Source organism: Chironomus tepperi, unplaced genomic scaffold (genome assembly GCF_022539635.2).
Source record: "Chironomus tepperi strain 1889 unplaced genomic scaffold, CSIRO-AGI_Ctep_v1 contig_386, whole genome shotgun sequence".
Classification (NCBI taxonomy): domain Eukaryota; kingdom Metazoa; phylum Arthropoda; class Insecta; order Diptera; family Chironomidae; genus Chironomus; species Chironomus tepperi.
In genome coordinates this window covers 342,124-369,636 of record NW_027226508.1, presented here as the reverse complement: position 1 = coordinate 369,636, position 27,513 = coordinate 342,124, and the positions used below count along the sequence as shown (strand labels likewise).

At 32.8% G+C, this 27,513-nt stretch overlaps 1 protein-coding gene across 1 annotated transcript in view; it reads right to left on the bottom strand.

The window, feature by feature from the left end:
- The window catches only part of LOC139096344 (lachesin-like), a 35,663-nt gene extending 10,614 nt beyond the window's left edge, over nucleotides 1-25,049 (bottom strand). Inside the window, exon 1 of the mRNA XM_070648041.1 lies at nucleotides 24,071-25,049. Within this exon, the coding sequence (XP_070504142.1) occupies nucleotides 24,071-24,143 (73 nt within the window). The 5' untranslated portion in view covers nucleotides 24,144-25,049. The remainder of the gene's footprint in view (nucleotides 1-24,070) is intronic.
- Between the last annotated feature and the right edge of the window lie 2,464 nt (nucleotides 25,050-27,513).

Genomic DNA, 27,513 nt, shown 5'->3' with positions numbered 1-27,513 from the left:
GTTACTTAGAAGGTAGCTGTTGATAGAGACATTGTAGCACTTAGAATTAACAATTGGCAAAGAGCAGCTAGCGATAAAGCTTGTTTTAGACGTCAACTGAGAGAAGTCATGAATCTTATCTGATATGTACAACCAGCTAATCAAGTAAGTAGTAGTGCTACAAACCGTATCTCGTAGTTTACCACCAAGATGTGCCGTGCCACAAAAAGTTTCACCAATACTGCAATATCTTGTGAATATTTGCACACATTTTGACCTTCAATTGTATATCCAATGCCGTACAATAGGATAATCATCCCCAAGTCACCTTTCCATCATTTCCATAAACTTTCTCACGTTTAAATTCACAAACAAAAAAGTTTAGAAGTGAAATAGCAAAAAAGCGGCCATAAAATCGTGTCATTCAGCAGTTTAATTAAAACCACAATATGGGTAGCAATAATTCATTTGAATACACAAATTTTAATGGTTAAACATTGTCGTTTTTTGCCGTGCATTTATGCCGCGGATAAAAATCCTCTGCTGAAGCTTGTTTTTTAGACATTAAGGAAGTTGTGGGCAACCTGCGTGTTGCGGCATATTCATTTGTTGTCAAAAATTGTTAGAAATTCCATGAATCACATGCCGTTTGCGGTTCCAGTCGAGTATTACCACCAAGGTGTGCCGCAAAAAATAAAAGGTTGTCCACAACTGCATTAAGGATTAAAGTGGATTGAATAAAGGACTGAGCAAACAACAAAATGAATTTTTCTTACTTTTTGCTGTTTGTGGAACAAACAAAAGATTGGAAATGGAAGTGAAATGAAGGAAAATTAGGAATGAAACATGAAAAGGCCGCGAAAGGTCAGAATTGGAAATTTCACGTCCCTTTTTGTAATTAGAATGATTTTTTTCTGATTACTCACATTTTGATGATTATTATTGTACATATCTATGACTCATGCAGGCATTGCAACCCCTAAATCCATAAAAAATATAATTTTATGAAGTGTATGAGGCTCGCCTCCTTTACAAATAAACCATCACTATTGATGCTTATTTTCTATATTGTTCGTCTAATAAAATAATTACAAAAAAGGAACCGACCTGAATGAACAAACAAAAAATGATTTTTTGAAGCCAATACGAGTTCTGTTCAGGTTTTAGATTAGATCAAATCGTGTAATTTCAATGCATTGTTAGGAAATTTTTTTGAGGGTTGAAACCAAAAAGTTATTGAAAATGCAGTCACGATGCAGTCATGCAATGCACCCCTTCAAACAAAAATTCAATTCCATTCAGCCTTTAGTTATTTTTATAGCTCTAAAAAAATGTGCAGTTTAAAGAAATTAATTGAAAATCACAACACATCACAGCATGTGCATGCTGAATTTTAAAATCACTTCCATTAATGACTGAATCATTTTTCCAGACTTTATCTCCACTCTCTCGAGAAATTTTACTCCCTTTATGCTACTTGGCACACGTAAAAGTTTAATTAGATTTTTTTCCTTTTTTTAAGCACTGAGCATCTCATCACACGAGTGCATCAAAAATGTAGCATAACAATCTCCAGAGTAGATAAATCTCACTCATGTGACTTTAGAATATTCTCTGCTTTTTTATGACTTAAATTTATGATATATTCGTACATATTGCCTTATTGCCACGAGTTTTTAATGGCTTCATTTACATAATATTCTACTTTCTGTATGGCTTGATACACGTGAAGAGAGATTAGAAGACAAATATTGTGCAGGCCGTCCGTTTGGTACTGTGTGTGAAAATGGGTTTGTTTACTTTTACATCTGCACGCCCTTTACATTTATGATTTCATAAATGAATATTTAGTAACTGATTCCCACAAAAGTACCATATTAAAAGTACATAAAAGGCTTGTGGCAAGAGAAGCGTGCTGGATGTATGGTAATCATATTTCATCAATAACGGCAATGTTTGGACAGTAAATAAATATATCTACCGAGCGACACAAATGAAGAAGGTTTCGTTCAGGAGCCTTAAAGGCTTAAAACAGCAGCGTACGTTTGGCATCCATATGGCTGCCATAAATAAGCAGCTTCCATTTAGTCTTAATAAAAGTGGTTTAGTGGAGCCTTAGGCGCTTCATGGCGGAACCTCCTTCATTTATGTCGCTCGGGTCCAACAATAAATTTAAATGAAAAACTTAGAAAGTTATTGGATGTGACCTAAATTCCTTATCATCCTTATCCAGATAATTTATATGCTCACATAAAGGATGAGTAAAAGGTGCAAAAAGTCCTTTTTTTCAGCTAATGTGTATGTTAATAGATATATATGGGACAAAAGAGCAGGTCACACAGGAACGAAAAAAAATGAATGATGTACACAATGGCATAAAGGGACAGTTCATGAAAATATGTGAAATATCATCTAAATAAGATAATAAAAAGGGATTGTAATAAAATAGCAGGGATCAAGCAAGTAAGATTGCATAAAAATAGACAAAAATTGGGACAATAAAGTCTCTTGAATTGCTGGTGGTATAAAGTCTCTAAAATGTATGTGCGATGAATGAACAATGAAGAAGTTGAATATGTTTTAGTCATGCCTAATTTTACAACCATACACAAAACATATTGATTTATGAGACGGTAAGGTTGCTCATCTGGGATTTCAAAATATTTTTGGTATATACATCAAAGAACTAGACCCGAACAATTGTTGACTGTAAAACTTTTCGACAAGACAATAAGAAGTTTTTAAGGTAAATTAAATGTTTTAAGGCTATATCGAAAATTTTGTACAAGTTTTATAAGGAACAAGAAGAACTTAATGTCGTGAGAACTTTTTAGTTTCCACGTGTATGCTTCCAATTTTCTAATATTATGATTTTTTCGGATAATTATGGCAAAAAGAAAGTGAAACTTTTTAAAAACATAAATTTGCCTGCTAAAGAAGTTAGCAGACGTTCTTTTTATTAAATTAATGCTTTGGTTTTAGTTTCGGTAAATTAGCAAATTATATGGCGATGATGGTGACTGAATGTATAATTAAATGTTTATTTTAGTCAGCTACATATACAACGAATTGGTTCCATTTAAAAATTAACTTTTTAGGTTTTTATTGTCTCATTTACTGACAATTTTGAACAGACAAGGACCATGCTCATGAGTATACTTACAAATATCAGCATGTTCAATTATATTGATCAGCATGCTCATTTAAACAGGTGAGTATGTTCATTATCTGTTGGGAAATAACTCAGTTTTGTGAAGAACTTATGAACATGCTTCTTATTCATTCGAGGTACTTTGTATGGAACAGTGATGAAAGGTAGTCAGGTTGATGAAGAAACGAGACAAGTCTTAAATTATTGAGTATCTAAATGAAATTTCAAGCAGCAATCTTAGGATCAGAGATTGATAATCGATCGGTTTTTAAATACTTGGTCAGTTCTCATTGAGTATGCGTGAAGAGTCAGGCCTTTAAGCCTCAATAAATAAAGGTCGTTGGTTCAAGTGATTTTCGATGTTCAAAAATAACCAAACGGCTTATGTAACCCTTTAGTTTGGTACCAATTGGGGTCGTTCGCTTATTAAACGGAAAAAGGAACGTCTTTCTTGAAGAGCACAAATTGGATAATCGACCAAAACTTCAGTCCCAGACAAGCATGTGATTTTAAATTGCTGCCAGATTCACTTATAATCTCTAACGGATAATGGACACACTCATCGAAATGATGAAATGTGATCTTACCGTCCATGCTCCTAGTCTGTTAGGGAATCCGACATCATGCCATAGTCTTGTCAGCCAAGTGCTGGAATTTGAATCTTTCAACTGATTTGTGCTGTTTTGGAGTCTTTTTTGCTGTACTTCATATTAGAATTTGTGAATTTCTGTCTTTAATAGTTTATATCAAGTACCACAGATCATTGTCCTCTTTTATCAGTTAAATAAAATTCAAAAAACCATCTTCAACACTGCACATCCTGTTATTAGTTTTAAATTATTTAAAAAAACCACAAAAAAAATTAATTAAAATGTTATTTAAGTACATCCAAAGCATCATTTGTTCCAATAATGAAAAAAGCCATTGTTTTACTTTTATCACAGCACAAAAAAAAAGCAAAACTTTCTCTAAACTGCTCATGATCAAATTAAATTTTCAACATTTTAAATTGAAAAACTTTTCGTCGAACAAGAAAATTTTCCAAAAAAAGAAAATTTTTCTTATTTCGATAAATTTTCAATCCCAAAAGTTTTTCCGAAAAAAATATTTGCTGGATTTGCTGCAGAAAATTTTCACTTCATTACATTAAGTGATGTTAAAGGAATAACATCTGGAAAAACATGGCACATACTCTTATAGCTGTGAAAAAATTCAACAACGATAAACTTTTGTGTTGTGCATTAACATATCTGATATTTCAGTGAATTTCGCACATTACTTAGCACCAGCCCATGCCTCCTGTTATATAAAATTTTCAAGAGCCACTTAACTTAACGACTTAACTAATGACAATAAATTAAAGTCGGACATTGATTGCATGCTGACAAGGAAGAAATAAATGAAGATATCCACCCCACCCGGAAGACATAAAAACTTGATAAATTGTCGATTGACTAAGCATGAAACATAAATTTTTGCAACTCTCCACATGATAATGATGATGATCCTATCGGCATGACTCTCTTCATTCCCCCTTTGCTTGTAGATTTTCATTTGCCTAGATTTTGAGGGAATAAGAAGGAATTTGTGCAATAAATAAGACAAGAAAATTCCTTGAGTTAATCTCAGATTGACTTTCATTTTCCTTTCTATGCTGCTTCTTATTTTTCTGCAAATCACATCATCATCATCGCAATCTCTTTTGTATGTTAAAATTCATCCCCTCATAAAAAAATTATATTCTATTTTCTCGTCCCGCTTTTGTCGCTGTTCTTATCGGCAATGAATACTTTTTTTTTCAATCCCCAGAAAAAAAAGATATATAAAAAATTTAAGATATAGTAAGGAAGAATAAGAAATGAAACATTAGAACTCATATCTACTAGTAAAGTGAACATAAATTATTATTATAATTCCATAACATCGGCAGCAGACACCATCAAGGAATCAAGTTATGGTGAATCTTGTAAGGGTTGGAATTTTTGAGTAGAACGCATATTTTGATGCAGTTTTTAGTGCTTGTAAGGTTTTGTATCAAAGGGAATATAATAAGTAAATTGAGTCTCGAGTGACGCAAAAGAATAAGGCTCCGTCACGGACCGTTTTAAGGGTCTGTCATGGATATATTTATTAGTAGCAAATTAAAATCAGTACTTTGTGCGAATCGCTTGAGATGGGCAGGCCATGTATACAGAAGGTCAAGTGATGCCCAAGTTCTTTAGGTAACTACTTCAGATTTTGTGGGTGGCAAAAGTTCGGGAGGAAGACCGAAGAATTCCTGCATTGGATCTGGAATAAATTGGACACTAGAGACTGGAGTCCTTAAGATCCCTTACTGGAAGAAGGTTTCGAAAGATAGAGCTGTCTTAAGACATTTCCTACGCGCAGCAATGGGCCCTCGTGCACATAAGCCAAGGAAGTAGAAGTAAGTAATTGAAAGCCACCTACATGTTGAATCTATATGGTCACCAAACAGAATCGGCTTCTATTTTGTGTTTGAAGGCCTATACATAACGGACCTTAAGGGATCTGTGTAGAATCTATCATTTTATGTTGCTCGGGAATGAAGGCAGGAATCTTTTTTAGACTAGACGGAAACCTTATCATTACTAAAACAGTCTGGAGCAGATTTAGGACATTCTATTACCAATATTTTGTATATAAACCAAAAATGAATACCACAAAATGGAATCGAGTCGACAGTAATCAACTCTTTGACACAAATTTCGAGTCATCTTCGAACTCTGCTTAACAGACAAAGAACATGTTAACCTAAATGATCATACACATCATGTACTCATGAGTAAACTGAATCAGTACACAATTTTGTGAACATGTTTAATGCCAATTACTGCACTATACCATTGTCAATCGCTCATCTAACTCAAAATATACCAAAAAATCAACCAGCAATAGAACATATCCTAAACAACATGAGCAATGATCTCCAACATCTCCTAAAATTCTACAATAGACGTCCTACAGTCATTGCAAATGGCAGACTAACTATGCTGCCAAAAAGTCAGAATAATAAACATCCAAATTTACCCAGGCATACAGCAAAAAAAAAATCATGCTAAGTTTCGGAAAGATGAGAGTAAAACCATTACAGCGATATGTCGGTATCAGTGAAAAAGAAAAACATCTGTAAGGGACTAATGCAAAAAGTGAATGGCATATCTATGCTGGAAAAATCTATTTCCTTTCACCGATTTTTTCTTTATGCTTCCTTCACCCTCACACATTTTCCTGCTTACTGTTTTGCTTTTTTTCTCTCGCAATAATTTTCACGCATGAAAAGCACCACCATAACACAGTAGATTCATGATGTGCTATCAAAAACCCATAAAGCTCGCTATATATATTCTCAACCGCATTTACAATCTCATACATATACACAGAGAATTTTTTTTATTGCTCTCTTTCATCGTCATCTATGTCCCAATGGAAAAATTCTTATCTTTAACAACATTTCTATGCTGCTTATGTGTATATATTTATTCTTATTCTTATTCTTATTTTTTTTTTTTTGGTAACGGATCATCATTTAACTTATCTCATCAGTCGTAAGCTATCATATATGTGAGGAGAGGGAGGAACTTGTGCATACATCCCGAGTAACACAAAGAAGATGGTTTCGTCATCAAGCTGCCTCTGGTTGGTAGTCGCCTAACTTTGACAGCTTCTTCCGTTTGGCGTCCATATAGCTGCTAAAATAGCAAATGGAAGCAAATTTGGCAGCCGCCTCCGGTTGGCGTCCATATAGCTGCTAAAATAGCAAATGGAAGCAGCCGACCTCCGTTGACGTTCTTATGGGTGCCAAAATACCAAATGGGAGCAGCCGCCTCCCGGTTGACGTTCTTATAGGTGCCAAAATGCCAAATGGAAGCTGCCGACCTCCGTTGACGTTCTTATGGGTGCCAAAATACCAAATGGGAGCAGCCGCCTCCCGGTTGACGTTCTTATAGGTGCCAAAATGCCAAATGGAAGCTGCTTAAATTTGGCAGCCGCCTCCGGTTGGCGTCCATATGACTTCCAAATTAAGGCTCCATTTAGCATCCATATAGCTTGTGTCGCTGAGGGTGAAAAAGAATCTCAGAGATTTTCTCTTTTGATTCTCTGTGTACTTTATCTTGTCTTTTAATTCTCGATGGAACTCGAGTAACGATCCTAGTAGATTTTAACTTAATGGAATTTTTAATGAAGACTTTTTTTTTTGACACTGACAAGCGTTCATTACACTTTTATGAAATTCATGCAAAATTCAGACGAATTTTCTTCTTCGGTACTTCCGAAAAATATTCTTCGTCTTCATTAATTTTTGCGAGCAACGGGGTATGAAAAATCATTAAAAACATTTTTTGTTGGCCTTAATGCTTGGCTATAATCATGAGATTAGCTTTAAAAAATTTATAGACATTAAATTTTGATAATATTTACGGTAATTTAAATTAAATATTTTAAGCAAACTGATGGAAGATCCACATCTTATTAAAAATATGCTAATACTGGAAAAACAACAACTGTATGCTTAAAGAAATTTTTTTTGTTGATGCTCCTTGTTTAATTTTTAGCGAGTTTTTGTTGGAATGAGTCACTTATAGCTTCACTTTGAACTGTGAGTTGGGTGGCTGGGTAATCCGTGAAATCTCAGCAGCTAAGCATCTTGGAGAGCTCGGATTTGAAGCATTGGCTTCGAAACATTGAGTTACTAGCTTATCAATTGGTTTTGTAGCTTAAAACTGTAGTTAAATGCTTTAATTAGTGATTTTTCTGCTGTATTTTCAAAATCTCTTGGAAACTTTCTTCTTGATTAGAATTTGAATTATTTTTGACCGTTAATTTTCAAACCAATTTTGACCGTTAATTGTAAAAATTCCGTATAAAATTGAGTGAATTTTGTCGTAATTTCAAAACTTAAAGTTGTTATAACTCTTAAACTAGATAAAGCTGCAGAACTGCCGACCTGTTAGTTTTGGATTGAACTCTATTAAATTGTGGAATTCACTACTTCAAATGGAAAAAATATCACTAGAATCAAATTCTGAACGCTGGACTTAAAATGCGCTTATGTCCCTCAATTAATAACACCAAAATTTTAAACAATTTTTCTGTACCATTCTTCTTTTGGGTCGATGCAAACAAAAAAAAGAGAGAGAAAACTGGAAGGGACTTTAAAAAGAAGCAAAGTAAATTTACGTTCTGTATCCACTCATCTGGCTGTAATTAAGTATAATCCTCTAAAGCTGATCCGGTTGTTTAACTTTCTACTTTCATTTTAGACTCATAATGCTCTCCAAGTTGTTTTTCTACTTATTCCGTTGTCAGAATTTTGATTTTTATTTTTCGGCAATTTTAAGCATAAAATGTGCTTGTAAAATGAATTTTGAAGATGTTTGTTTTGCTGAATTAATTTTCGGTACTTAAAATCATAATTGCTCTTTAATATCAACTTGTTTTTCGTTCTGGGAATTCAAAAACAATGCTTTCAATCCATTGTATGCTTTGTTTAAGTATGCATTACACTTCAGTTATACTCAAATATTTTGATTCGCAAAAATACAGAATTACAGATATAAATTGAATTTTAAAGCTATTCGTTACTTAGAAATGAAGATAGCTGATGGTATTATAGGATTCAGATGAAATTTAGATTGTTGAAGATTATCGAAATTTTATTAAGATTAATGACATATGGAGTGTGTATAGAAGTGTATGGCAGGCAATCTAATGTAAAATATCTTTGATACCATAGATACAGCTTACCAAACTGGACAATCAATAATTTAACTAGTAGTAGTACTTATGTTGGAGTTTGAAAGGCTATCAAGGAGATGACAAGGCTGTCGAGGAGATGGTTCGTTCAAAGGCTGAAACCTGACTCCGTGGCTGGACCAAACGTCAAGTTATTCACATTCATGTGGTAATTTTTCTGTTTTCAACTAAGAACTCTGCTTGTAACCGAAGCTTCTGTCGGGTATGAGTACTTTAAAAAGAGAGAATTGATTAAGAGCTAACTCAAACTTCTCGCCTGTAGGGTGACAGTATAATCCACGCAGATCCGGTTGTTTAATTTCTATAAATAGGTCTACAATCTACTTATTCCGAAACTTTGATTTTTTTTCGGCAACAAGACAAAATGAAAATAACAAGATGTACCTGAATGGACACAATATGATTGATCTAGTTAAGGTCTTTCAAAAACAATGTCTATTGATGTTTAGTTCTAAGTGTCTTTTGTTATACTCAAATATTTTGATTCGCAAAAATGAGACGATTAAATTGCATTCTAAAATCATTCGTTACAACCTTATAGCTAGACATAGAATTCTAGGAAATTGATGGTTGAACCTTATTGATTTATTAAGTGGCTCATGGAGTGGTGGTTATCATCGACCAAAACCGCACATTTCATTCGGATCATGGCATTTTCAGTAAAATATTTTGTTCGCAAGCTTGTGTGTCCTAAAACTAGTCATAAATTGCCCATTACTGAACTAGACAAAGAACTATTGAAGGTCAAATTGGAGAACTCAACTCAATTTCAAATCAAATCTAGTGACGACCAATGATCAATAAACTCTACAAATGTGGCTACAGAAACTAGACTTACTGCCGAATAGACTTCTGAGGAACTAAATTCACAAAAATACTAGAAAAAGTCCACAATATTTTCTCATTAAATAATTTATTATTATTTCAATTGAAATTTCATGTTTTTCCAAACTTGTTCTTAAAACAAAAGCCCCAAATTGAAAATTAGAAAATGAAAAACTTTTTTGAGTTCAACATTCAAACCCTAGAGAATAACAAATATATACAAAAAATAAAACCTCATTAAGAAATGTCCGTTATATTAAATTAAATTTCCATTTCCCTTCACAACATCAAAAAATAAATAATAAAAAGAAGTGGAAGAGATCCTCATCATATAATATTTATTTATTAACCCATATCACGATTACACTTCAAGACTATGAAGAAGAATGGAAATGAAAAAATAAAGTGGAGATCCACTCAAAAATGAGTATTTTATTGAAAAAAAATATTAATGATACTTTAATACCTTTCATGCTTTCAATTAAAGAATTAACAGCAAATAAGAAATGTGTGTTCATTTTGATGCCGCATGTAGGGAATTTGAATGATTGGGATATTCTTTATTTGGATAAACAAAAAAGGCAATAGGCACAATGGAATAGTTAACAACTTGAAATATTTTCATTGAGAATGTTCTTAAATATGATTTATTCTATCGTAGTTAGGTTATGGCTTGTTAATAAATTATGTCTAACTATTAAGACAGGTTTCCTAGAGAGAAATATTGAGGACCACCACCGTGAACAAGGACCGACACCGAGATCGAAGATCGACACCGAGAACGAGGACTGATACCGAGATCGAGGGCTGATACCGAGATCGAGGACTGAAACCGATATCGAGGACTGATACCGAGATCGAGGTCCAAGAGCCTGAGATCGAGAGTCTGATATCGAAGACTCGAGACTAATATTGAGGATTTAGACCGATATCTAGGAACTGACTCCGAGATTGAGTACCGAATATGAGGAATAAAATATCAGGGTTAACACCGATTGAGACGAAGATCCAAGTACGAGACTACAAGGACCAGAACTGAGAACAGGGATATAATCTCGGACTTAAGTACATTAAAAATTCAACTTAGATGCTCTAGCATTACAACTAGTATGCCGCGACAAAAAAGTTGCTCACCGCTAGATTAGCACGAAGAACCTTCAACATTTTCACATCCAATAATTTATAATTTTTTGAATTTTAAAACCAAAAGTAGAAGATTAACGTCACTTATGATCGACCCCCATAACCATGAACTCATTTATCATATCAATCAAAATATAATTATGGGAAAGAAAATCAATTTTTTAAGCAGAACAAAAAAAAATAGAATTTCTTGCGCGTCTTATAAGATCACGTCTGTATCGTAAACTGCTGTGCTCTGTATGGATGTTAAAGAATGCATGAAAGGAAATTAAGGTAAATAAGAAGAAGAAGAAGCGAGTGAAAAAAAAAGCGCTAATGATCGAAACATTTATTCTCGTCTCATGGCTAGCAAGCTAGCTAATATCATTTAATGGTAATTTAAATTATCCCGTAATTAATGTTAGGAATACAGACGTAAACTTAAAAATAATGATGATTTTGTCACACAATTTTCAATGGAATCAGATGAATTTCAGCTGAATCAAAATGAATAAGCTTTAAGTCCTTATCGCTTGTGTCATTGCTATCACAAAAAAAAAATGTTGGACTCAAGTCTCTTCTTGCTTCATAAAAATAAATTGAGCATAACAGATAGTTGAAGCTTTAGTAGCAAAAATGTAAATGTATACGATAACTGTGTATGGATAAATGATTTCAAAAGGACTTGGACGCCCCATGAGAAGCGGAAATAAATGAGAGGAATAAAAAAGGTAAGCAGCATTAGATGATAGCTATTTTCTGCTCAAAAAAATTTAATTTAAGCAAAGGTATTAATTTAATGATATTTAACAACATCCGCCTTCAAAATATTGTTATTATTTTTTTTTTTTGGAATTAATGCTGTGGATGTAGGAACTTTGGAAGACGCTTCTGTTTAATATGTAATGTTGGCTGTCTAAAGTTTATAAATATAATAAGGCTTGCAATGAATTATGTAGATGATTTTTAAAGAAATACAGGGTTCAAATCCTTAAATAGAATTTCAAGTACTCATTTACTTTAGCATTGGTAAAACACTATTCCTTTTGAATTTATTTCTTTTTTGGCAGAATAATCCAAGAAATTGCATTTACTCTATTCATTTTAAGAATCCTGATCAGCATACATGTTGCCTCAGAAGCGTCGTTCCGGCAATATCCACGAACAGACAAAGAGCATGCCCACAAAATTGAGAATATTCAATTATATTGATTAAGTATGCTCATGAGCACGCTCGTTGAAAGTGGACAAAAATACGTTAGAACTAGTCATCAACTAAATACACTGGCCATCAACGGTTTACAACTAGTTATAAGGTATTTTTGTTCACTCAAGCTCATTTAGCTGAGTATATTCATTGTTTCACATAGTCGGTCATATTGTCATTTTCGTCAATATTTTGCCTTCTTGGCAATATTTGAATCTGTACCGATCTGGATATAGGTTGATTGAATCCCTTTTCTTTAATATACAATTACTTTTCCTTAATAAATTGTGAACTTTCTTCAATCAGATTTATCAAATATGCTATGTAGTATCCATTTAGTTAAGCAGAGCTCTTAGCTGCCTCGAATTTGATATGCAGTCGAGTTGACTTAAGTCAAATTTTCGCAAAATTAGAATCGACTTCCAGTTCTGGTTTAAATTATCGTTACATTAGTAGATGTTTATAGTGAAATTCAGATGGGATCAACAATGGCATAGCCAGATATGAAAAGGTGTATTGATCTAAGATTGTGTATGAATCTATGGATTTTGGAAATTTTGTCACGAAAAATTCTAGAAAATAAAAGAATGGGGAAGGGAGGGGGGTGTCTTGACTCTCCAACACCCCTTCCCCCCTCAACACCCCCCTAGAGTCCAATCAAATATGTAAAATGTAAAGCAACTACATCAGAGAAATAACAAGAATACATAAAATATGAATAATAAAACGACCAGCATTAATACCAGCCAAAAAAATGGCGGTTACTTCAATAAGCCAAGCCAAGCCAAAACATAAATATGGACTATGGAATGTTTTGTAAATAATTTTTAAGATGCACATAAAATTATTACGGAAAAAGATGGGAAAAATAGAAAAAGAAGTGACTTAAAATGATAATTCCGAGGGGGATTTGGTATCATCATCATCATAATCATAAAGTGCAATAGAGGAACAGAGAGAGAAGAAAAAAAAGTTACTACAGAAATTATTATATTACATTATATCCATGTAATGACACTTAAATAAGCAATTGAATGAAATTTCATTTCCATTTTTATAGGCATATACTCATAAGTATCATTTCATGCTCATCAACTTTAATTTTCCTTCTTCTTTCTCCTCGTCTTTTTTTTTTTATTTTATTCTCAACAAGAATAATCATGAAGTTTTTTGTTCACTTACGTCATGAATTTTAAAAAGAATACAAGTAAATGAAATAAAAGCTTGAAGGGTGGGGGAATGGATGAAAAATTTGTAATTTTCATTACTAATTTACATAATAAGGTTGATAAAAGGAAATTTTGTTCATGAATAATTTCTCAGCGAATAAATTTTGCTATTGCCGTCGTTAGAGTAACTTGTTGTATGTGAGTAAATTGCTTATTTAGTTACTTTGCTGGCTGTACAGATCAATTATGATCCATGAACTGTCTTAGGTGGAATTCGGAGCCAGACCAATATTTGGTTGCCACTGACCAATCACCAATTCCCCTAACACAGTGGTGCACAACCTTTAATTTTCCGTGATACACCTTGATGGCCTGGAAGTAAAACCACACAAGATTCTGTAGATATTTTAAGGTACATAAAACCGGTTTCATTGCACACTAGTATTCCGCGGACTCACAGGTTGTTCACCAGTTTCAATTAACTATGGGATGCTGTTGATCTAACAGAAAAAGTACCACTCCTAAATGGGACTCCCTTAAAGCAGTTTCTTTGTTTGTTATTGGATAATTCCAACAAAGGTCATGTAACAATCGATCAATATTAAAAGCAAGTGCGCTTGGAATCGAGAATTTTCGGCAAGTACAAGCCAGTTTCAAGCGATATCAATGAAATGCTGTTGATCTACAAGATCTTTTCGTATAATTCTGAATAATGGATCCCAAATGGGACTCGAACCTACGTTTATGATTTCAAAATGTTTATATAAACTCCTACAACTGAGCTATTAGGGGTTATTCGACTATATGACAATGTTCCATATATAAACCATGTAAATTTTGAAGATCATTTTTCAAAAATACTTCAATTTAATATGATATTGAAAATCTGGACTGAATTTATGCAAACTGGTCAAAATAACTAATTTTATTTATACAATAATAATTTTTCCATTTATCAAGAATTTGGAACTGAATCTTAATGAGATAACAATTGAAATTTTTTATGGTCAGCAAATCAACTAAGTGCTTCCAAAAATTTCATAAATTGCGCTATGAAAAATGAAAACGCAAATAAACCGCAAAAGTTTTTGCAATGGATCACCGCAAAACCGCGGTTGATCTTTTCGGTCATCCAAGCAAGTAAATGCGTTGCTGCCTCCATCAACGTTCTCTATTTGTGGGAAATTACTTTATATTCCATTTTACAAAAGTAATGCTTATCTTGACTCTTTTTCTTTAATTTAGCAATTTCCTCCCACCACAAAAATAGAACTAAACATTCATTGCCCAAGTTTCACGATGGTTTTATATCGATTTTAGTAATTTCCATCGATCACTGTAATTTAAGTTGGTCTAAGTCAATAATGAAACTTTTATCAGAACAAGTCAGTGGATTTCTTCTACTTTTTAGCTTTAGATAGTTAAAATATTCACAATTTTGACGTCAAAATGTACTGAAAGTAGTAATTTAATTCTAAAATTGTAAATTCTATTAAAATAGCAAGTAAGGATGGGTAGGTGTTAAATTTCCATAAGATTTTCATCTTGAATTTTAATAAACTTGAATAATTTTGAATTGATAAAGGAATTATCTTGTAATTTTCAGGTATGTGACATTCAAATTTCAACATCTTGACAATGAATTTTAAATTTTGAATAAATTTAATTCATGTTAAATTTTTAAACATGGATTTTTTTGAGAGTATTTTAGAATGACAGATGCCTTGAAGAAGGTACGGAACAAGAGTTTTAAGAAGTTAAAATTGTTCCGTTGTAAATTGAAAAATGAGTTAAAATTTTGAACAATTTAAAATAATTTTTTTCTTCTTTAAATGCCTAATACATTCAGCAATTTGATATTACAAAAGCCTTGTTCTACCCAACTGTGTGACGCGGCATCCTAGAGTGCCGTAGAGATAGCTCAGGTGTTGCACTAAAGCATCAAAAACAGCACTTAAAGTCGACTCGGATTTTGAATTAAAAAGTTGACCGTTTCGATATAGAATTGGAATTTTCTTCGAGCTCGAGGTCAAAAACTTAAGATTCCAAGTTTTCCCGAGCAACACAATTCGTCAAACTTCATTTCTCGATGTACATACGAGTTGAAATCGACTGTCACGGTACTTTCAGAGCAACATAGGTTCTTAGCATTAATACGACGATGTATCAATGAACTAGTGGACACATTGTGTTGTTCGGGTCTAATTTTAGATTTTAGACTTTTTTAGGACTCCATTTTTATTTCACATATCCAGCTAATTTTGAGCATATTTTCCATTTTTAAACAATATGTCGCTTATCTACACCAAAGTGTTCTAAGACCGGAAAATGTATCAGATGTAAAGCCTTTTGTAGTAACCTAGATAGACCTACATTGGTAGCATCGGATTCCAGTAGCTTAGGTTAATTATATTGTGCCGTGACTCAAAAAAGTTTGGACAATTTTGAACTAGAGTCATATTATCAAGTATTGCTGAATTATTTAAATCATTTGAAATTCCCAATGTCCTCAATATGCCATTAAACGACATTAGTATAATTAAGCCATAAAATCTTCATCACATAACTTTAAATTTCATTTGCATCAATTGCCTTATCTAACTGCATTAGTTCTAATCTCAAATAACATTCATTATTTGATGAAACTTTATTGGCTCTCTCTACATTATCATCATAACATCCAATTTATAATTAGGAAGTGGAAACTATCCAATTTAAAAGGCATAAATATGTCAAAAAATTAAAGTGACAATCGACCCGAGTTGATAACGAAAACATTAAAAAACTTAAAGATATTTTCCCAGAACAATGCCTGAACCCATATCAAAAAACTTTTCTGCCTACTTACAGTTCTAGTCGGTATTTTATCAAAAATAATACTTTAGGTCATGGAATTTATGTAAACAAAAATTAATTAACGTCCTTTTGTTGGATGTAAGCTGCAATTCTTCATAGAAGGTCAACAGTCTTTATCTGACATTTTTAATAAATTTGCAGACTGAAAATTAAATTGGAGTGACTACCCTTTAATGAATTTTTTTCTTTTGCCTTACTCATCAGTCTCACTTAATTCTTTATGCACTTTCCAATTCATCTTAATGAGTAATAAAGTGAAGGAAGGAAAAAAAGAAGAAAATCATTTTATGGCACAAACAGAAAATTGTAAAAACGGGCATTAGCAGTAGCACATATAAATTAACTTTAATTGATTTTAATTAACTATTTTTTCTCTTTTTCTGTTCTTAGAAAAAAACAAGTTGAAAATACGTTAGGAACATTGACTGCTGTTGAATCGTGTTTCATATGGGAATTACAATTTTAAATGTCATGCTGTGCAGTGCTGGTATTGGAGGGCTTGATTTGTAGTCAAAAAGTCATTTTTTTAATAAATTTGCTGATTCTACAGTCAATCATGGGCTCTTAAACTCGACAAAGGCACAAGTCGGATTATCAATCAGAAATTCGATACGAGACTGACTTGACTCTGACTTGGTCCCGGATTCAGTGTAAACCCGTGACCATCCCAGACTGGTGTAACTCTGACTTGGCACCTGATTTGGTTGAAATCCAGGACCATCCCAGAGTCACGCTGGTAGGGATTGTCCCGGATTTAAACCTTATCTATAAAAAACTGAGAGTCACACCGGAATAAGGTTAGATTTTGGATTAATTACCCGATTAACCACTATTAGGGTTACTTACTGCAACCATGTTCTTCAATGGAGTTTAGGTTGCAACAAACTGAGTTCAATCTGACTCTGTCGCTGGTTCTGTTTTCAAATTTGTGTTGATTTTCATCGCTATCTTGAGTGTTCAAAAATACGTTATGTCTAGTTATAGGCAGTTAATCGGGTGTCCAAACCTTTTGGAGCTCCTGGTCGCCCTTTCCCTTTTTCTTACGAATTGTCCGATTCCCAAACCTCGAATTACTATAGTTCTAAATTATTTTCCCTTGAGCGACATAAAAGGTGGAGGTCCCGTCCATATGAATTCCAAAAGGACTCCGGAACTCTTTGTACCTTTCCAAATGACTAGCACATAGAGCCTTAAGTCAGTTGCAAGCCTTACTAAAACTAACAAATATCAACTAAGTTCGTCATTACAATTACATAAAAATGTCGAAAAAATCAATATTTCATTCATTAACGCCAGCAACTCCACAATGACAATTTCAAACATTTTTCAAATATTGTTGATCATAATCAGCATACTCATAATGTCAGCATTTATAAAATTCTCAGTAACACCAAAGTGTATAACAAAAACAAGCGTTTTGTCATTTTGAGTCAAAACACATAAAAATGGTAAGCGAAGCAATTATTGACCGCACACAAGCACACAAAATTGTATTAGGCTCCCTTCGCATTTGATCCATGACATTAATAAGCATTCTCTTCTTTTCTCCCCTTCTCTTTATCGTCATCACTTCCTCTCTTAAAGCTTGACATTCATTTAACATTTTCCAATGAAAATTTTCATATTTTTCGCGTGCCAATCTTAATTTTTTTTGATTATGTGTTATGGCTTTCAATTATACATTTATAGCATATTTTCATTATTATTATTATTTGTAAAGCTATGTGGGGCGCGAAAAAAGGTAAGCGACTGGCAAAAGGAATGGCAAGCATACATAAAAATACCTTTCAATTATCGGCGAAATGGAAAAGGTAAAAAAAATTTTATATTTTTTAAGGCTTTCCACAAACATTATTTTTGTCCAAATCTTACGTCACTCATTCACATTCGATTATCAATATTTGTAGAAGAAATAAGGAATGAGAATGAGGATATTTACTTTTTATAAGTGGACCATAAATTCAAATAACAAACCAACAAAAATATTAATTCTTGTGCTGCATTTAGAGACTCTTTCCGAATAAAAAGAACCGAGACCTAAATAAACATTCTTTTCATGAGTCAGTCATGATTGTTGACTATGGATATGCCTGTATATATGTATTCATTTTCATAGATACAATTTAAAGTTTTTTATTTTTTTGGGATTTTTCTCGTTTTTGGAGTTGAGTTTAGAAGTTAATTGTGGCCTTCATTTGTCTGTTTGTCAGGTTTGGATGGTCAATTTTTGGTCGGAAATCTTCAAAAGTAATGAAATTCTGATTAATGTTAGCATTAATCTCTGCAGATAATTTTGGAAAATTAGAAAGATATCGTGAATTATTGATGGAATCTAGGCATAAACTTTCTCTTTATTTCTATAAAATATTGAAAGTTCTCTTGGAGTCGTGAGACTTTAGTGCATTTTTGTCCACAAATCGGTATTGTATTAACAAATACGGTAAGTAACAAATTTTTGTATAGTACAGATTTTTGTCACATGTCACGAACAGCTCTGTAATTTTCGAATTTTCACACAGCTCTGCAATATTCGAGTTTTCTAACGATTTTCAAAAATTTGAATTTCTAATGTATTTCTGTAATTCAAACTTTCAAATCGTTTGATTTTTGGATATTTTCTAACAAAATTACAAAATTCTAATTTTCTAACGGTTTACTAAAATTTATATTTTTAACAATTCTGTGAAATTAATATTTTTTAACGATTTTGCAAAATTCAAATTTTTGAAATTTTCACTTTAAAATTTTTCAAAGTTTTGCAAATTCAATTTTCTAAATTTTACAAATTTAGAGTTGATTGTAAAAAATCTGGAAATTCACTCAAATATTTGAGAAAAAAACGGTGAAAACTTTTTTTGAATTTTTATCGGTCAAAAAAATTTCAAATTTCTACCAAGGAGAAAATTTCGGAGAAACTTTGTAAAAATATAGAAAAATCATGTTTTAAACCATTTAGCATTTCTATTAAGCTACTCAAATAAACGTTTAGTCAGTAGCTCAATAGGTCGGAGCTATTATTTTGAATTGAAGAACTCTATGATGTCTGGTTGATAATATCACGCGCCTCAGCTAGCCATCCAACCAGCCTTTCAACAAGCCAATCTTAGTAACATTATAAGCGTCATATTATTCTCAAAAATGCGCCACAAATGCTTCAGTCTTTACCCCAAAAAATATTAATATGTGTCTTATTTACTTCAAAAAAGATGAATGTCCATCTCATCACTCCTAAATATATTTACACTAGAAATTATAAATTATTTTTTCTAAAAACTGTCCCTTCAAGCTTCAAGAGATTGAAATTCAATTTTCATATATTTTGACTGAAAAAAAGTTTTGTTTTTCTTTCATCACGAAGGATGATCAAGAACTTTTTTGTAGGACAATAAAATCTCAAAACTGTCGGACAATACACGTAAAATAAATAAAGTTGTTATAAACACCAATCAGGAGATGGAGAAGAAATGTTTTTGTGAATGGAATGAGAAGTATTTTTGTAGCCTTAGGAACGAAAAAAAATGGAAGAAAATTCTATGACATAAAAGAATTTTGTGTAGATGGGGAAAGTATTTCCGCTATTTTGTCTGATGGAATATTTACAAGAAAATTGAAGAATTTATCAGGATGATATAGAGGTCTTGTTTGGGAATTTTTGGTTTTCTTTCTATGGGATTAATGCAGTGGTGGACAACCTGCGTGCCGCGGTACACCTTGGTAAATCTCGATCGAAACCGTATACGGCATACGGGAAATGGCAATTTAAAAGATTTTTTTGTATCACACTAATGTACCATGGCAGTGGTGGGTAACCTGCGTGCCGCGGCACATTAGTATGTCATCAACAATTTTTTGAAGTTGCATAAGCAGGATGCCGTGTACGGTTTAGGTCAGTGCTTACTGCCCGGTTATGTCGCGAAAAATAAAAAGGTTGACCACCACTGGATTAAAGGAACTTCCTCAAAACTTAGACGTTTGCCTTCTCACCCAAAACTTAAATTAAATATCATTAGTAAATTACTTCCATAAAATCTATTTAATTAATTTTCAGTTCCACACACACAACTTCTCTAACTCTTTTGTTAACCTTTAAAGTTTATGTACATCACGCAAACCTGAGCATATATAAATATTACTATGGACACCTCCATCCAGTAAGTTTACTAAGGAAATTAATCTAATAACTCCAACTCAGTTAAACGATTCTAAATTACCCCAAACATAAACAAAGTAATACATTAGACCCGACCAGCACAATTTAAGGATGGTCCGCCTTCTAGTGGCTTTAACGCAATCGAAGCTGCTTTCATGTGGCTCCTGTATGGCTCTCATTGGCTCCCATATGAATGTCAAATAGAGACGGTTCCCTATCGACGCCTCCTTCAAGTATGTCACTCGGTACATTCTTTATTATATTTATTTCACCTCGTCTGACCTTACAATTTACAGCTACATATTACGCAAATCAATACCACAGATTTTCACGATAAGACCAATGCCGACAAATTTGTGTTTGCCTAAAAATATATTCAAAGTAATTTTCCTTGAAGAGAAAATGGGGGGATAGATGTGATGTCAAATAAAGTGCAAAGGTGTTGTGTGGTGTACGAAAATAGATCCTAAATATACATGGCTTTTTGTTACTGATTTGCTGATACGTAAAGATTGTTACGTGTCATTGAATTTTAATTAAAACCTTTTTGTATAGGATAGAGAAGTTCTGAGGAAACTCCTTGTTTGTTGGATTGGTATTTTAATATATTTGGTAGCATTGCTTAGTAGTTTTCAATTTTAAATTGAAATATTCATGACAGATGAATAGTTTGAGTTGGAATATTGATGTGATGCTGGTTGGGGAATGTTTGTAAATTACGTCACAATGCCTTTTCATTACCCCTCCCCCTCAGTTCCATCTACATCTCTCAAACTCCATAAACAAGAATTTATAGCAAAATTTATTAAAAAAGTCAGTCCTTCTCGAATTATGGTCCGCGGCACACAAGTCCCTCTGTAGTCTTATTGACTTATTTACTTCGCTGGTCGTACAGATTAATAATGATCCATAGTCTTCTTCCGTAAGGAATTCTTTCTCAATATTAATGAATAAACTGTGAAACACTCGAAAAACATTGAGAAACATTGAGCTATTTAGACAATTTTTATATTAATGACAAATCGTAATAGGCAAAGAGATTTTTAGGTACCATAGTGGTCTTTCTTATCATAAAAGCATGCTGTTTAAGCGTTAGGAATCCCCAACTCAAATTATAGTTCCCTTAATCCAATTGTGGACAATCTTTTTTTTAATCATGGCACACCTGGTTAGCAAGTCACAACCTAATGTGTCACGACACACAGCTTCCCACCACTGTGTTGATCATGAATTAGACATGATTCTTCTATCAATAATTAATTTCCAACAACATGTTTAGTCTTTTCAAACATCTCAAGAAGCACTTGAAACATCCGCTGATATGACTTGACAATTTATGTCAAACATCTATTTTTGGAATGTTTTTTAATAAGTCACGATCGTGTCTAAAATAAACTCAAAGTGTCCTCATTAACTTAAGTTCTTAAAAAAAAGAAGAAACATTTTCTTTGCTGTATGTCCATGAATTATTTGTGTCTATTTATTGCCAGAATTTATATATAGGACACAACAAGACGTGAATTTTTTCAGACATTTATCGACTCTTATTGATTTATAAGAAATGTTTTATATTCTGTCGATTCTACTCGGCATATCGAACTCTTTGCTGACGTGAGTCAATAAATTCATCAATCCTTTATCGTACATCCTACGCGTACATTTTATTAAAATTAGTATTGCGTTAGCACAATAACTTCCGTTTTAAGCATAAAATTTCATTTCTTTATTACATTTTTCAGACTCATCACTTGTTAATGCCACGAGCGAACTGAATGTGGCGTAGGCGAAACAGAACTGAAAGATGTATTAAGAACCTCGAGGTAATTCACTGTCTGTTCTTAGCTGTATTATTTAGCACAATTACAGGACACAGCACAAGTCATCCATTAAACAACGTCACCATCTTCACTTAATAATTAAGTCAAATTTTACTTCCATCACCTAGACACACAATTTCCACAATTTAATTATTTCAAAAGTAGCTAATGACGTTCTGTCATCGTCACATAAAATATTCATATCGTAAAGAAACAACATTTTCATTATTAATCACAGCTGTTGATGTTACGCATTTAACCATTATTAGCATAAAATGAAAAGAAAACATATTGACGATGATCAAAGATAAACACCTATCAATAAAAAAAAATCGTGCTTGCTATTCTTTATTTATGAACCTTTATGAGAATTTTGGGAAGTATTTTTTGAAAGGTTTTGAAGGTTGAGGATTTTAGAATAATATTTGATGGGTATGAAAATGTTATTTTTGCTAGAATAATTACAAGAATCTTGAATTTTCAGTTCCGACGAATTTTTGAGACCGAGACCGAGAAAGGGTCCAGGATCAATAGGTAGACAAAGATCCTTACCTTAATCAAGACCGAGACAGAGATCATGACTATGATCAAGACTGAAACCAGGAACTATACCGAGATTACAAGAGAATTCTTTGAAGTCTCTGTCTCTTGAGACTACTTGAGTTGACTTTTTCATGCAAAATCCAAATCGGGATCGATCTCGATCCGAACATTAAATATTTTTAAAATTCACTTAGCTGGTTTCAATCTATGAATTTTAATAATTTTGGACTAAAATATTCTTTTGTCATGATAACTTAAAATTTGAAGTATTGACTGTAAGCGATCGCAAGTTCGAAGCACTCAGGCATTAAACACTTGATTGTTGAACAGATCATCGATTGAAGTGCCGATTCGCTACAAACAAACCCGATATTAAATAAAATTCTAAGGCTCTTGACTAGAGTGGCCAGCGAATTTTTTCGGAAAGAACTACTATCCGTTTGTTTAAAATTGATGAAAATAAAAAGCATAAAAGCTATAATAAATAACAAAATTTTCAAAAAATTTATTTCACTTCCTTAAATGCTTCTTAAGATCGGGAGTGGATCATCTGGCAGAAACTATGGATTCCATTGAATCCATGGATTTTGTGGAATTTGTGGAATCCATGGATAAATTTATGGAATTTATGGATTTTTTGGTGGAATCAATGGAATCCATGGAATAATTCGTGGAATCCATGGATTCTATGGATTTTTTCATGGACCACGGATTTATCATCAGGACTCGAAAAAAAAACTGCAATTTTGCATTTTTGACTGTATCTTAAAGTTTGCCCAAGACTGCAGGCCTGCATTTTTTATCTGCAGACCTGTAATTTTTGAAAAACCATAATAATAAGCAAAGTGATTTCAAAAATCATGTTTGGAAGTGCAGGGATTTTTTTGAGGATTTTTATGATAAAAATCAAAAAATTTAAAGCACAAGAAGTTAGAATAAAATTGAAACTGAATTAAAAATGCTTAGAAGTTGTCAGTCTACACTTGGCAATTTTTATTCAAATCATCAAGCACAATATTGAACCAGAATGGACATAAATATGATATAACTATTTAAATTCAAGTAAATATCCATTTATTGGATTTTATCCAATCTAGAAACACAGTCACAATTCACAGTATAATCCTCAATTATCAGATATCCCATAAACAACCCAATATTCATCCAATAGTAAAATTCAATTATTTCAAGATTTAAAACCTGCTTCAACAAAGGAACTAACTCAAAAAATAACAAAATCCTGACAAAAGCATTCTCAAGGGCCAATAATTATTTCTTTCCTTCCGTTCGCTTCATCCTTTGCCATAATGCTAATAATCCATCTATGCAAATATGTATTTAGTTAATAAACAGCCAGCAGGCAGGTAGGTACAAACAAAAAAATTAAGGTAGACCCGAGATAGAATGCTCAGATTATAATGATTATAAAAAAAGTAAGTAAACAACAGTAATGTGTGAGAGCACAGCATGACTTACCTTTAACTACAAAGGTATTTAGAAAAACTAATATCCATTTAATAATATTCCTCATTGTTTGCTTCTGCTTCATATTTTTTTTATGTACTATATATTTTTTAATATATCTGCTTATAATCTAGTTAAAGTTTACTTTCTTATTATATGCAAGGAGAATTGAATTAAATCCCTAAAGAAGATTTTTGGTAAATAATCCAAGTGGAAATAGTTTGAAGTAGCACAAAGCACATATAGATGCTAAACGGCTCTTGCTGTATCAACACAGATAATCACAATCACAGAAACATGAAATGATAAAAAAAGTAAAGTTCTTGGACTTGAAATATCCTTTTTTTATGCTATATTCTCCTCATACAAAGCACAATCTTTGTCCTGTCTTGTCTTCAAACTTGCTTGCTTAAATTAAATCTTCCTTTTCTTTCATAACTTTTTCTTTTTTTTGTGCTTCAAACTTTTTCGTACTTCCTATTTTATATTTTTTCTTTGTCGCATAAAGCTCTTCCTTAATAAAAAAAATTCTTTGGGATAGTTGTTGTTATGCTTAGTTTTAGGATGTTTTCTTATTTATATCACACACAAATATTCTCTTCTTGCTTGTGCTTGATGGCAACAACAAAAAAAATAAAACTTTTTTTTATCCATCCAATTTCATCTTCTTCACAATTTACACACTGCTCCTTTTTGCCATATCCTTACTGTATATTACACATTGAGCATTAAGAATTATCCTTCTTATTATTTTTGGTCTTTTATTGATTATTTTCTGTTATCACGCAAAGGTAGTTAATTAATCAGATGATTTATGGTGTGGCTATATATCCTGTTTTATTGTTATTTCTCTTACACCACATCACTTCCTTTATTTATTTTTATTTTCAATTTTTTATCAAATTTTTTTTGTTCTGCATTTTTTTATTTGGCATGTCACTAAATAAAATTCAACATTTAGAGATTTTATGATTTTTAAACCGACCGGAAGAAAGCATGAACAACGACTGAATTGAATGAATAAAAGACCGAATATTTTTCGATATTTCTTGTCATAAAGGCAAGCATGCTTTCTTTTTGTACAAAATAAAATATTGAGAGGGATGAGAGAATCAAGAGCAGAATGGATATACTCTCTCATGAGAAACAACATTTGTTCCATATTCAATCTAGTTCCATACATTACAACTGCACTTTTGGAGGGGAAATTTGGTCAATGCATGTAAAAATGGAACAGGAATGAGAAGAAAGAAATGTGCCGCAACTATAATGATTTTATAGCATAAAACCAAGCTATCAAGTTACATGTGAAGTGGCACTATTAGAAAAATATGTACTCATGAGAAAAACACACACGTTCAGTTAAGGGAGCGTGTGGATGGATGTAAAAGAAACAAAATTTCCGCATACAATAAAATTACGTCTTTAATGTTGGATATCCCTTGTAGATGATGCATTTTCTGCTTGTGACTTTTTATTTTGTTTTTGAACCACGAAGGGAGCACCTTGCTTCTGAGAATCGGATATGGAAAATTTCCACAAAAATTTTCCTTTAATGTAATTCAATTGGAAATGTATAAAGTTCAAAAGAATTTTAAATTACGACAATTTCTCGGGAATGATACGAAATGTAATTTATTCAAAGTTACCGGGGCGATATGACTTCCTTGAAATTCATAGGAACTTGAAAATCGGTAAGCTAAATATTAAATCGGGAAGGCAGATTATGTAATAAAATTTCTATGAATCATATTAAATTTTGATCGTAAAACACCTGAAGGTTGAGGCAGCACACTTTAATGTTTCATAGATCGTCATTTGAAGAGCACTGCCTTTAGTGGTGTATTATTATTAGTGTCTATTTCGATGGTGTATAGTCAGTGTTATAGAAACATACTGGAAGTTACTGGAAATGTTTCAAATATGCATATACGTACATAAGGACATAATGTGTATATATAGCATAATTTAAGTTAGTGGTGCGCAACCTGTGTGGTCCCTAACTGGTAATGAGACCGTTTTTAGATGTCGTAGTGGAATTTCTGTTCCAGGTGGTTTGTAAGAGGTTTTGCACTTTATAATTGTTTTACCAGTTAAGGTGCGCCAGACCTCTGCACTCAGTAAACCTATTGGTTGTATGTGATTTCTTTTGCTGACAATACTGTCTGTAGCATACAAAGGAAGACTGCAAGCTGTGCTTCCAATTCACAAGATTCGTAAAAGGACATGTCCAATTTCTACTGTCGAGACTCGAACCCACGATTACAACATCCTCATTGCATTAACTAGGCACCGAAGTACTAAACCATTCCCCCACCGAGCCACTTCGACTTATTTAGTTGACTTAAATTTTTTAAGCTCCTTAAATTTAATCCTTTCCAAAATTTCAACAATTTCTCATAAATAGCAAATATTTAAAGCTTTCTCCAAATAGACTAGATCATATGTCACCTCCAATCAAATAATCAATCTATTTAAATTTAATTGTATAGCAACAAAATTTTAAAATTCCTTACACAATATTAGCTGCCACACAACATTACACATCAAAATCGAAGCTTCTGTAAGTTCATACAACATGCAATTGTTGTAAAATGTGAAAATGTAAAAGCATGTAGGAGTTGACCTTCTTTTGTTATCATTATCAAAATATATCATGATGCGTCATCGAGACAGTAGAAATTTATTTTGGATTTAACTTGAGAGTTTGTTCATATATAATGTCAAACTTTTGGAAGTGATGAAGGTAAATTATTACTGAAATTGAAAAGTTTTGAATCATTACTGAATCGGATTTTTGGGGGTAGTTCACAAGTGACGTTTTTTTGAGTAAGGAGAAGTGGGAAGGAGGTGTCTTGAGAATTGGATTGCCAAAATTTGGGGAGTTTCAGGATTAGAAAAAGTTGTCTATGGAGGTCAGGGTAGTTGGCTGCCAATCTCTTGTTATGACCAACCCTCTATGCACCAACTCTCTATCGTCACCAACCCTCTATGGTCACCAACCCTCTATGGCACCAGACCCTCTATGGTCCAACCCTCTATGGTCCAACCCTCTATGGTCACCATCCCTCTATGGCCACCAACCCTCTGTAGTCACCAATCCCCTGAATACACCCTTAAGAAGTTAGATATGTAACTCAACTTTTAAGGAAGAGTATCTAAAATAATAATTTCATGGATATTGTTTATAAGGAACTCCTTAGGATCCATTCACTTATTACGTAACGTTATTAGGGGATGTGGATGCGGTAGGAGATTTAGTTACGATTAATGATTTGGCTACAAATTGGGAAGAGTCAAAAAGTCAATTTTCGTGCTACAAAATAAGTGAACAGCCCCATAAGCACAAAAGCACAATTCATAATAAAAAGGAAGAAGCTACATCCCACAATACTCTATAGACAATTCCATTTCTTATGAAATAACCATAACCACAACAAAATCCATTGTAGCAA